General features: G+C 39.4%; 1 protein-coding gene across 7 annotated transcripts in view; it reads right to left on the bottom strand.

The window, feature by feature from the left end:
• Positions 1 to 3,386: 3,386 nt before the first annotated feature.
• LOC135460384 (splicing regulatory glutamine/lysine-rich protein 1-like) overlaps positions 3,387 to 12,896 on the bottom strand; it is an 87,608-nt gene continuing 78,098 nt past the window's right edge. For 6 of the 7 annotated variants that reach the window (XM_064737197.1, XM_064737193.1, XM_064737196.1 and 3 more), the window contains 4 exons: positions 9,225 to 9,257; positions 8,313 to 8,399; positions 7,543 to 7,672; positions 3,387 to 6,147 (listed from right to left, as the gene is read on the bottom strand). In XM_064737197.1, coding sequence (XP_064593267.1) covers positions 5,995 to 6,147; positions 7,543 to 7,672; positions 8,313 to 8,399; positions 9,225 to 9,257 — 403 coding nt within the window. In that variant the 3' untranslated portion in view covers positions 3,387 to 5,994. The remainder of the gene's footprint in view (positions 6,148 to 7,542; positions 7,673 to 8,312; positions 8,400 to 9,224; positions 9,258 to 12,896) is intronic. The other variant, XM_064737194.1, reaches the window with a different exon arrangement.

The raw sequence follows: 12,896 nt of genomic DNA, 5'->3' as shown, positions 1-12,896 counted from the left end.
ATTCTTTTCATAAAGAGGAACTGGCGATAAATGTCACGTAGAATGAATATGTATGAACCTATTGTGAAACTGTATGCATATGTATTTGGAAGGGGAGATAAAAGGAGATGTGAAGTCCTCAGAGGTGCGCATGCCTTTTTTGAGTAGAGCAATCTCCGCATGCATCCAGCGCTGTAATAAACATACCAAGCTTTACAACTTTTACAAAGTTGTGGGGTTTCTTCTTTTCTCCACAAAACAATATAGCCAAGATTCCTACAGGCAGTCAGACATGGGTCAAAAGCAGTATTACCTCGGAATCAGGATTTCTGTAGTCGAAATTACAGGCAATTCCTTTCCTCTTAATTTTCTTAATTCCTTGTTTCACATTCCCTGATAACAAGTAGATAATAAATCCTCTCTAGGGCTCTGGTTTCTCTCACCATTATCTTATCTCTTGCAGAGGCCGGTCTGTGGATGTGAGAAACAGCATAATTGTTTTACACCATTCTTTGAGTTTGTTATATAAAAACATTTTTAACATTACATAGTCTCGATTTTAACATTTTGCTAAAGTCTAAAATATAGTATTATCACACTACTATTTATATAAACGATATGGTGCATACATAAACTAACAGATTATACTATACACAAAAGCAGTTAAAATGTAAGTATAAATTGTACCATATCAAAAATACTTGTGATTAATAAACACCATGCAAAAGCTAGTACATGAATGCGAAAGCCAATATTGTCATTTTTCACATAACGGCTGCCCTCCCCCTTGGTTTCTCACCTGTCTTCTTTGCCTGTGCGCCTGAAATGGCATCTGCTCCCCCGGTGGCTCTTCCCCACTTTCCCCACTTTCTGTGCTTGCTGGGTGTTCCAGCAGGTCGGTGCTCATGGCATCTTTACTGTCGTCCCTGCATCCTGCTCGGCTTTCAACCATGCCTGTTTGAGACTAGATTCCAGGGCTCTATAATGTTCATAGCATCCATGGCGGCATCTAAAGCCTGTTTTACAAGCCTCTGGGGTTTTATAATGTCCATAGCCGCTTCTAGAGTCTGTTGCTTATACTTTATCTCCTGTTGAAGTAAAAAGGTTCATACCTTAACTACTGGGTTTTTCTCGGCTGAAATCCATCTTGCCATGCTTCCAGTGTGGTTTTTCTTCTATTTACAAGGGGTATTTACAAAGGAACCCAGATTTGGGCAGCTTTCCACTGCAAACAGCTCTCCATGCTGCACTGTTGCAGCTTTTTGCTGCTGGTTTGGCGGCTCTCCACGCTCGCTTTGATTTTTTTCACTGCTTTGCTGGTTTGCCGCTCTTTACGCACACTTTGTCTTTCTTCCCCCGTTCTACTCACAGAATGGCTGCTGTCTTCACGTCGGGAATCACCAGATATTACACTGGGGGGTTGTTGGTTGGAGACAGAGACGACACGGACTCACTGAGGGTCCTCAACAAACAGCCCAGAGGTTATTATGTCTGTCTTTCTTATAGGGGGTTTGAATTTCCCAGGTTCAGATAGCTGATTGGTTGAGATTTCTCACTGCCCAGATCTCTGGCCAGTGGTGTATCTGCATCTAGGCTTGAACAGGGTTGGCTGAGGTCTCTGTTTGAATCCAGCCTATCCCCGCCTTATCCGGGGACCTGGTTTTGTTTCTAGTTTGGTCGAGTTTAAGGGGGCAACTTCAGACTAGCTGCACTGGGACAGCACACAATCCTGGTGGAGCAAGCAGGAACTTCATTACTGTGCTATGCTACTGGTTTAAAAATTAGCTACCTTCTGCAGAGGCAGGCATTTTACAGAATAGCCCTCTAGTGGTGGCTTTTTAGGAAAAGGGGAACCAAAAATCACCTAATAGGAATAGATATAACTTAACTACATCACAGAGGTACATAGTATTTACAAAACAAAATCAAAAATATAGAATTTGTAAGAAAATATGACCTGGGGTGGGGTGGGAATTTATGTGCTTGATGGATTTGTTTTTGTTAGTTTGCCTTTTTTATAAAAAAAACCCAAAACTTTTTGTAAGTGAACCATTAATTCACATATAACAATGTGCTACATATTGACTTACACATGTCATGCATTAGCTAGTAAAGCTTCCATCCTTAACTAATAATTTTCAAAGGCATGTTTCTTTGCTAACTGTACACAATCCTTTGCATATTCTGTAACTGCTATATAATAGAGCTATGCCATTTCAGGATAACAAAACTCAGGAAATCCGACTAATCTCAGCTGAAATGTGATACACTGCAAGAATTCTAATTTCTCCCAAAGAAGAAACTTAGCTTTTCAAAGATATTATTTTAATTTGTATGCCCATTTCAAATCAAAGAAGCTACCTGAATGTAGTGGCCAAGTGTGAGGACGACGGGTGGTTTCTGTGACAGGTTGCCAGAAGCTTCCTCCATGTCCAACAGAGGCAATCCTTGGTAGCTCCGAAGACAGATGTGACGCTGGCCGAGGCTGGGCCAATTAGAAATGGCAGTAACGCTTCCGTGATAACATATTTAAAAAGAAGAAAAAAACCAAAACATTGTGGTGCAGTTGTAATTGTGGCTAGAGAAGAGTAGGGTGAGAATATGTGAAAGGAAAAACTGCAGACACCAAGGTCAGTGAACAAGGACAGGGAGGAGGTGCTCCAGGCACCAAAGCTGAGACTCTGCAGCCTGTGGTGAAGACCATGGTGAAGCAGGCTGTTCCCCTGCAGCCCATGGAGATCCATGGGGATGCCTAGATCTACCTGCAGCCTGTGGAGGATACCCACACTGGAACAGGTGGATGCCTGGGAAGAGGCTGTGACCTTGCAGGAGGCCTGTGGAGAGAGGACCCCATGCCTGAGCAGCCTGTTCTTGAAGGACTGCACCTCGTGGGAAAGTGACCGACATTGCAGCAGTATGGGGAGGATCGCTGCCCATGGAATGGACTCACATTGCAGCGGTTCACAGAGATCTGTTGCTTGTGAGATGGACTTAGGTTGGAGAAATTAATGAACTGTCTCCCATTGGAAGGACTCCACGCTGGAGCAGGGGAAGGACTCTTCTCCCTGATCAGTGGGAGAAACAATGTGTGATGGACTGACCATAACCCCCATTCCCTATCTCTCTGCACCATTGTGGTAGGAGGTAGAACTGGAAGGAGAGAGAGGTGGAGGGAAGGTCTTTTTAAGGTTTTCTTTTACTTCTCATTATCCTTCTCTGATTTTGTAAGCAATAGATTCAACATCTCTAATTTGAGGCTGTTTTGCCCATGATGGTTTTGATGAGTGATCTCTCCTAGTCCTTATGTCAACCCATGAACCCTTCATTATATTTTCTCTCCCCTGTCCAGCTGTGGAGGGGAAGCATCCAGCCAGCATCAGATCAACTGAAAGCATGTAAAAGCAAACTTCCCTCTAAAATATTTAATTTTATTAGTGAAATGGTAGCAAGGACAAGTATGCAAAGAATTTCTTTTCTCTATGCTACTTACACGTCATAAATAAGACAGTTGTTGTAAGACACAGTCCTTCACAGTCTTTCTATAAGCATACAAATTTGTCATTCTTTGATCAAAATAAGCTGCTTACCAATCAACAGCATGTGGCTTAAACATCACAAAAATGAGTATCTATACTTTACATGGTAAAGCATTTTCTATAGTCTTAAATGTACACAGTCTCAAGAACATAAAGTCCTATTAAAAAAGTGATTACCATCTTACAATCAAACTGGGTTATTTTACATTCCCTGTAATATGCTTTTCTTTTTCATTTTTGTGATAAGAATTACTTATGCAAAGGAAAATGAGAACAAACTGAAAGCAAATAGTCAATATGGTATTATTTTGTTTTAATTGAAGGAAATAACTTCCCATGAAGTAAGGCAAGTAATTTGATTGTATAAAGTTGTAAAAATAATCTACTTGATTTTAGGTATAAATTTTAAAGGTATGACTCTTAAGAAATCTCACAATGATGAAACTGATTAAATTAATTCAGAGGGTACAAGCCATGTTACAGAATCATAGAATGCACTAGGTTGGAAAAGACCTTTGAGATCATCAAGTCCAACCTATGACCTAACCCCACAGCTCCTCATCAACAAAACCATGGCAGTGAGTGCCATGTCCTGTCTTTTTTTTAAACATGTCCAGGGATAGTGACTCCACCACCTCCCTGGGCAGATGACTCCAGTGTGCAATCACTCTTTCAGTGAAGAATTTTTTTCTAATGTCTAACTTAAACTTCCCTTGGCACAGCTTAAGACTGTGTCCTCTTGTTCTGTCAGTGGTTGCCTGGGAGAAGAGACTGACTTCCACCTGACTACAGCCACCTTTCAGGTACTTGTAGAGTGTGATAAGGTCTCCCCTGAGCCTCCTTTTTTGACAGGCTAAACAACCCCAGCTCCCTTAGCCGTTCTTCATAGGGCTTGTGTTCCAAGCCCTTCACCAGCCTCATTGCCCTCCTCTGGACGTGTTCAAGAGTCTCAGCATCCTTCCTAAACTGAGGGGCCCAGAACTGGACACAATACTCAAAGTACTCAAGTACTTAGTTGACAAAAATATTTGGTTTGTCATTCTCTTCTTACATGCTTTTTCTTTCAAGAATTAAAAAAGAATCTCTACTGTATAACTCCTGTGTAAATTAGAACATTTTCCAAAATTATTTATCCCCTCAGCTTTGCATATGATTTCTTGTTGATCACCCAACAGGTATCAGAGATGACGATGGAGAGGTAACAATTAAGGCAATCCAAATATACATTAAATGTCTAAAGGACTGTCTTTGATGCAGGTGATCAGAAAAGGCTTTGTATTCAGCTACTGCTTTTGTACAGCGGTGGTACCCAAAATGCATCTTTGCTTTCACCTATAAATCTCTTCTAGTAATTAAAAAAAAAAAATAAATTGAGTTTTAGTACTTTAACAAGTGAATCAAAAAATCCTTCTGAGAAATTGCTTGCTTTCTTGTCTACAGTATTGTGGTGGCAAATAGCAATAGAAATAATGTAAGATTTAGATGAAAATGAGTAATAGCACAAACATTTCTTGAAAATACCACATTATTTTTTAAGAAGGCACTAAAGCTTCTGCGTGTGGTCCCATAGTTTTTTAAACAAGTAAGAAAAAAATATTTCATAATGGCACCAGTACTATTTGCAGCTGAACAGACACACTGCCGTACAACTCAAAACAAAGCTGTAAGTTATCATAATATCATATAAATGTGCTTACATCTGGAAGGACAAAAATAAACAAAAAACCAAAACAACCCCAAAATAACCCAGTAAGCTAACTTATTGTCTATAACATAGCCATGTTCCTTTTTGGAACAGAAATTATCATGCATTGTTCAAGTACTTTAAAAGAAATAATTATTTTAAGCATAACAGTAAGAAATTGTTTTAAATAAAATCCAAGAATTGCAAGAAGTAAGCAAATGAAAAACAATCTAGTCAGTGGGCATTTAACATAAGAACCATAAAACTGTGTTTATGTTTAAAAATAATTTTCATTTATAACAGAAGAAAATGTGTACATTTATGCACCATTTAGAAGCACATCAAACAGTACACATTGAAGGTTTTGTAGATTTTTAACCTGAAAAGCAAGTCAATACAAAATTCATGAACAATCAGAACTTTAAACAATCTTCGATGCATACATTCAGCTTTTTTTGATAGTACAGGTTTACATCTTTCAGTTTCTACTTATTTGTAACAGAAAATGGCAAAACTTAACATACATCATTTTACAAGTAAGTACAGCCATCATGGAGACCCATGGATTTTCAGACATGAATAGTTCTGATGTCATCTGCCTTTTCAGGGTATAACTACTGGTCTGTGCTCTCTTGCTTTACAGCAAGAAATAGACAAAACTGTCACTAGAATTGGAAGAGCTACTAGTACTATCACCATGTTCAGATTGATTAGGTTGATATTTTCTTCCTTGTTCTGGGAAATAAAAAGTTTCAGATTTCATCCCTTAGTTCAGTCAGTGGTCCATTTTTTGCTTTAAACCTCTTCCATTTTAATTGAATGGTTTTCGTCATTTGGTTGATAGTTCCCATTCTGTTGTAGCTGGACTTCACCAATCCTTTCTGTATCTCTATTGCCTACTTCCTTGTCAGTTTCTGAATTCTGATCCTCTTCAGTGTGATCTTTATCCTACCAAAGATAAAATTATTAAAAAACCCAAATTGTCTTAGCATTACAAGATATGACTTCCAACCAATTACTGATATTTTGAATGCCTCAATTTTTACACACCGTGTTTCAGCAATTTTCAGAATAGAGGTATCAGGGGTGTTAAAAATTTTTAAATTAAAACATTCTTTTAAAGTCTTTTTTTGTTTGTGTAATTGTATGAAGTTAGGCATTCGTAATAACCTGTCACCCAATAAATCATTGCCATAAAGTGATCTGTCATTATGATCAATATTCGGGTAATACAGAACAAGCAGTATCATGGCACCTATGAGAAAAAGGTCCCGAAATCAAGACTTTAACATATGTTAAAAGTAAAACAGAATTGCAATTTTTCTTTTATATTTTTTGTCAGGTTAATTTTAAGAGAGTCCTTGGGTAAGGCAATTACTTAAGCATGTGGACAGAGTCACCTAAATCAGCTCTTTTATAACAGTTGAATAATTCCGAGTACCACAAATTACTCTTTAGAAGCATGCTGGGTTTTAAATTATAAATTAAACATTTGAAGATATTTCTTTTCTTAATCACATCACCTTCTATTTTGTAAGGGGAAAATCCCATACTACTCTTTTCTTAAATCTTCAGTTTTATTCCTGCAGAGTCAAATATGCAGTCCAGGACCAAAGCAACCAGGGAGAGGCTGAACTGCAGAATTGAAGTTTATTAAAAATCTTTTCAGATCAAAAGCCTGTGCTGGTTTTGGCTGTAATAGAGCTCATTTTCTTCATAGGAATTAAAAGATGGGGGAAGGAGGGGGGGGGCATTCTGAGCAATGGTGTTTGTCTTCCTAAGTAACTGCTACACGTAATGGGGCCCTGATCTCCTGGAGATGGCTGAATACCTACCTGCCCATGGGAATGAGTGAATGAATTCCTTGTTTTGCTTTGCTTGTGTGAACAGCATTTGCTTTCCCTATTAAACTGCCTTAATCTCAACCCACAAGTTGTCTCCCTTTTAGTCTTCTGATTTTCTCCCCGATCCCATCAAGGAGGAGTGGGTGAGAGCAACTGTGTGGTGCTTAGTTGTTGGTCAGGGTTAAACCACAACAGGAAAACTAACCCTGAACCCTGCTGCTTAGTTATACAATCTCCTTTATGCCTGCCCATACAGATAGGCAGCCAGTCAACTCCTAACATATGGCACAGAACAGAAAGAGAAAGAAACCAAAACAAAGTGTTTCAGTAACCTATTCACACAAGCTCCATCAAGTGGCAATACTTTGATAAAGAAAATGGGGGAAAAGAAGGGTGGGGAAAAGAAGGGTGAGAGAAAGAAAGATGAAGAAGGGAGGAAATTCCAAGAATTGTTCCACTTGTAGCACTCCACTGTTTATCACCTGGTCACACAGCTTACCTTCAAAGTAGTGGTGCTTTTGTCAGATTTCTCTTTTCCCTCTTTTACTTTATTAATTTTTTTCTTGAAGTGTTCCCTTTCTTTTCTTTCATTATTTCTATCTCTTTCTCTTTTTTTCTCCTTCTTGTTTCTGTTTAGGAAAATTTTTACTCAAATCAGAATTTGATCCCACAGCAACAAATGTACTACCAATGCATACTCTGTACTGTGCAGTAAATTGTACAATAACTATTAATGTTGGTATTCTGGTTTGCTTTCTTTCAGAAAGGTTCAGTCACTTTCAAACATAACACAAATGCCTTCACAAAGACAAGGAAAAAGAGCTAAAGGATGCACATGTTCAGTATACATATTTGCAAAGAGCTAACAGATAAAAAACTCTCCAGTTGAAAGCATACCAAAGATCAAATCCATATAGGGCTTTTTGGCCTGTTTTAACTTAGAACTGAATCATACTGACCAATTGAAATTATCTGAGATAACTAATGAAAAGGCAGTAAATCAATGAAAATACTTCACAAATTGTTTTCAATATATTTATCTGCATCCACTTTTGAGTGTTCTGCTTGTTGAAAAATAGACCTTTTCCTTAGAAATGAAAATTACAAAAGAGCTTTTTCCAAACTAAAAAACCAAAAGCCAGAAGAAACACAAATTGAGTTAGCTTATTTCATAACAGTGATCTCTATATTGCATTTCAGTTTTAAAAAAATACTACAACTTTTTCCTCCTTTACTGCTCATTAACTTTTATGTTTATAGCAAACTAACCTTCTCGGAGAAGGAGTTTGTGAAGACTTCTTTTTGGTCGTTTTAGGAGACTTGGAGAGACTTCTACTCTTCCTTTTACGTCTTTCTCTGGAGGACCAAGAAATTCAAGATCACCAAAGAAGAAAAATAATAAACTCAGCAATTGAATAAAACCAGAAAGCTCTTAAAATGATCTGACAGAACTAAATAAATATTCCTGAATATAACATTATCTATGACCAATAGTATATGAACCATATAAACAACAACAACCAAAAAAAAAATCATGTTTCAGTTTGATGGGAAAGGACAGAAAGGAAGTGAGAAGTAGGAAAAAAAAGTTGTGTCCTTCCTTTCAGATTTTAGTTTTATGCTTATCCTTACATGCTTGTACTTATATGTGATAACAATGGAAACACACTGTATTCACTAATCCTGTACTAAGTTTCTTCAGTCACGAAAATAATACAATTGAATGAAAAGACAAATTAGGACAAAAGGCATAAACTTGAGCAATATAGACTTCAAAAATTAACATTGCAAGATTAAGGTCACTAGAATTCCAGTTCAGTATGACTGATATTTAGTTCTTGAATACATAAGCTAGCATTCATATTGGTTTAGTAGCAAGCAGTGCAAAATGAATCTCAAGCTGTTGTCAAAATCAAAATGAAAATGTTAATATAAATTGTTTTCCTAGCAGTCCATGCTCAGCAAACCTATGCATTATTCTATAACACACTGAAGAGCTCTTAGTATTTTACAAAACAGCTGTTTTATACAGATGTATGAAATTTGATGAAGTTGCTGTTATGGAGTCTGATCTCAAATAGAGCAGAACATTAAATAACTGGTTGCAAACATACTGAGGCACATGTTAAAATAAAGTAAAAATTGATCAAGTAAAAGCTTCATTTAACATAAACATACTACCTATCTGTCAAAGATGACTCTTTCCTATCACCTCTTCATAGGGCAGGAAAAGCAGACAGGAAGAACCAACAAAGACAACAGGGAAGTTAAAAACTAATTGTCAGAGCATTTGAAGACACAAGACAAAAGTTACACTTATGCATACCAGCTTTTGCAATTCCCACTTGTGAGAGTCTGTCCGAATTTTCCCTCATCTGCCTCACGATCATCATTTGGGGACAACTGAAGAGAAGACCCCCCCCCTGTGTTCTCTGTAGGAGAAAGTTACACACGCCACAGGCCCGAGACCTGAGAGCACAGTGCTAAGCTATTGTTCACAGGTGTTGTTTGCTGTATGCTACACTGAGCCCAAAGAAGGGGGCACCATGCCCTTTTTGCAACAATAGCCTTGGAAGCTGTCCTGCCTCTCGGCCTGACTGGACTTCTCTTGAGTTCTGGGTGGTCCCCTGCAGAAGACCCCTCTCACTCGTTTGCAACCACCCTGACAGACAAACTTGAGATGTAAGAAGCTTCTCCATCAAGGACTGAGACATGAAACCCCTATGTGAAAAGGCCTCTCTCCTCCTTCCAAGGACTGGGACTGAAACCCCTGACCCGGGGAAGGTGTGTGGGGGGAGGCAAGCTGACCAAAGCGAGATGTTTGCCTGCAGGTTGTGACCACTGGAGCAAGAAAACAATGGCTCTCCTTTACTGCTGAGAACATGGACTATCTGTTACATCTATTCCTTATTGTATCTGTTCCCCCTCTCCTCACAATTTCCAACAGAGATATCATAATAAAAACCTTTGAGTTAGCTAGAGATTTCGAGATCTCCCTGACCTAACAGGTGGATCCTCGACTGGACTGGACCACAGGACTTCGTCTCTATGTTTGGTAGCTATATCTCCCTCTTTCTCTTTCTCTTTCTCTTTCTCTTTCTCTTTCTCTTTCTCTTTCTCTTTCTCTTTCTCTTTCTCTTTCTCTCTCTCTCTCTCTCTCTTTCTCTATCTTTTTCTCTCCCTTAATCTCTCTATCGCATTTTGCTGTGATCATTCAATAAAGGTGCATTTGTTTTGATTATCACTGCAAATCCCCTTGTACCGTGTCGGTTCTTTTTGCACCCTGAGATCAATCCACAAACCATCACGAACCCCGTTCATACAGACGGATTGTGACACCACTGATTTTCTTTAATATTTAGGAAGGCCAAGAAAACAACAGCTATTAGATAAATTACAAAAGCATAAATTAAGATATACCTAGTATCACTATTTGGATTCATACTCTGACAGTATCATCTAGCTTGATCTCCTGATGCTGCACAGGACAAAAGTTCATAACTGTTTTTTTCAGCAAGTTCTTAAGTTTGATTAAATTTTTGGTAAACAAAGATATAAAGTGGCCTCAAAATCATGGAAAGAACCTCCACAATCATTGATCAGCTGTTCACTGGTTAACATGCACCTCATTTTGAACATCCTTACATTTATGACCACCTTTTTTCAAATGGGGGCATTGGAAATTAATATATTGTTCTGACAGTGTTCCCACTTGGTCTATATTGAGTACATACCCTTTATTTTGTTTTCCTGCATACATATCTGTGAGCAACCAAGTAAGCACCCTACTAATTATGTTTCAACTAGAAACTGTTTATTCATTGAATCTAATTTTCAGTTTCTGCTTTTCATATTTCAAGTTGAAGAACTACAGCTGTGTATGACACCATTCCTACCTCTATGCTACATTTGTCTGTAAAAAGATTTTTGTGTACCTGTTTTTATTCACACTCTTAAGGAACACTAATACAGCAAAATTTAAGGAAAAATAGTTTGAAAAATTTGATACTGATTTTGTGACTCTAAATCATACACAGAACTAACATTCTTGTCTCAAAGGAAAAATTCCACAGGGTAATGGCAGGAGCCAACTTCCTGTTGATTTAAATAAAGTTCACTAGAAATCACTCCAAGATTTGCCTTAGACCAACATTAGGTCTAGCGGTGCTAGAATTTTTTGAATTCTGAGACAGACAGAAGCTGAGACAGAGACATTTCACAACACCTGTCTCCAACTAGTAGTACTTGGAAGAATGATGGTAGTGTGGAATAAGACCCCCTCTACTCCACTCTCATGAGTGTTGAGTAATACATTCTGTGCAGGTAGCTCAGTGTGTAGATGCAGTGCGAGCTGCAGATTAAACTCTGGGTGGTGGGAAATAGCATGAGCCCCAAGAAGAGGCTGTGAACTGGCACTGACCTTTTGCACAACAAAGGGCACAGGGACCTGTAGCACCAGCCATGTGATCGGACACTCAGAGACACAGCAGGAGCTGAGGACTCAGGAGGAAGACCCCAGAATATTGTGCAGATAGACTGGAAGGATATAAAAGCCCAGGGATTCAGTTGTTCAGAGTTCCTTCTTGAAGGCACCAGCTTGAGCTGTTTGTGTGTTACTGCACCATGAATAAATTAAGGAATCAGATGTCTGAGACTGCTATGGGAAACCTGGGGTTGAGCCGGTAACAAAGTCATATGAGAGTGGGGTGTGTAAAAAACACAAAAAAATTGCTTATCAGCAACCTGGACAAAGGGATAGAATGTACCCTCAGTAAGTTTGCTGATAATACTAAACTGAGGGGAGTGGCTGATACACCTGAAGGCTGTGTTGCCATTCATCAGGACCTTGACAGGCTGGAGAGTTGGGCAGACAGAAACCTAATGAGGTTCAACAAGAGTAAGTGTAGGGTCCTGCACCTGGGGAGGAATAACCCCAAGGACCAGTATAGGCTGGGGCTGACCTACTAGAGAGCAGCTCTGTGGAGAAGGACCTGGAAGTCTTGGTGCATGACAAGTTGACCATGAGCCAGCAGTGTACCCTTGAGGCCAGGAGGGCCAATGATATGCTGGGGTGCATTGGGAAGAGTGTGATCAGCAGGTTGAGGGAGGTGATCCTCCCCCTCTATTTGGCCCTACTGAGGCCACATCTGGAGTTGTGTGTCCAGTTCTGGGCTCCTCAGTACAAGAAAGACAAAGAGTTACTGGAGAGGGTTCAGTGGAGGGACACTAAGATGATGGGGGGGTCTGGAGCATCTCTCTTATGTGGAAACACTGTGGGAGATGGGCCTCTTTAGTCTAGAGAAGGCTCAGAGAGGATATCATCACTACATATAAATATCTCAAAGGTAGGTGCCAAGAGAATGGTGCCAGAGTCTTTTCAGTGGTGCCCAGTGACAGAACCAGGAGCAATGGCCATAAACTAAAACACAAATAGTTCCATCTCAACATGAGGAAGAACTTCTTTATGTTGTGGGTGGCAGAGTACTGGAACAGGTTGCCCAGGGAGGTTGTGGATTCTCCCTCTCAGGAGACATTCAAAACTCACCTGGACACATTTCTGTGTAACCTGCTCTAGGTGACACTGTGTTCCAGTGCAGTCTATATCAATTCACAGCAGATTGTGGGGCTGTGTTTCCACCCCTGGGGCAGTTGGTTCCAGGTGTATTGGATTCCCCTCCAAGTGAAAGCAAACTGTGGCCTGCACTCTGCTGCCAAAGGGATTGAGAAAAATGCATTAGTGATATCAGTTGTGGCACCATCTGGCTGCTTTTGATTCCAGATCATATTGAAGTTCAAACATGTCTGGAACGGCAGCACTCAGAGGTGGTGTGACTTCACTGAGGCCACAATACT

Source organism: Zonotrichia leucophrys, unplaced genomic scaffold, assembly GCF_028769735.1.
Source record: "Zonotrichia leucophrys gambelii isolate GWCS_2022_RI unplaced genomic scaffold, RI_Zleu_2.0 Scaffold_36_1286893, whole genome shotgun sequence".
Lineage (NCBI taxonomy): Eukaryota > Metazoa > Chordata > Aves > Passeriformes > Passerellidae > Zonotrichia > Zonotrichia leucophrys.
The sequence above is the reverse complement of the archived record's forward strand: the minus strand, read 5'-3'. Positions and strand labels throughout refer to the sequence as shown.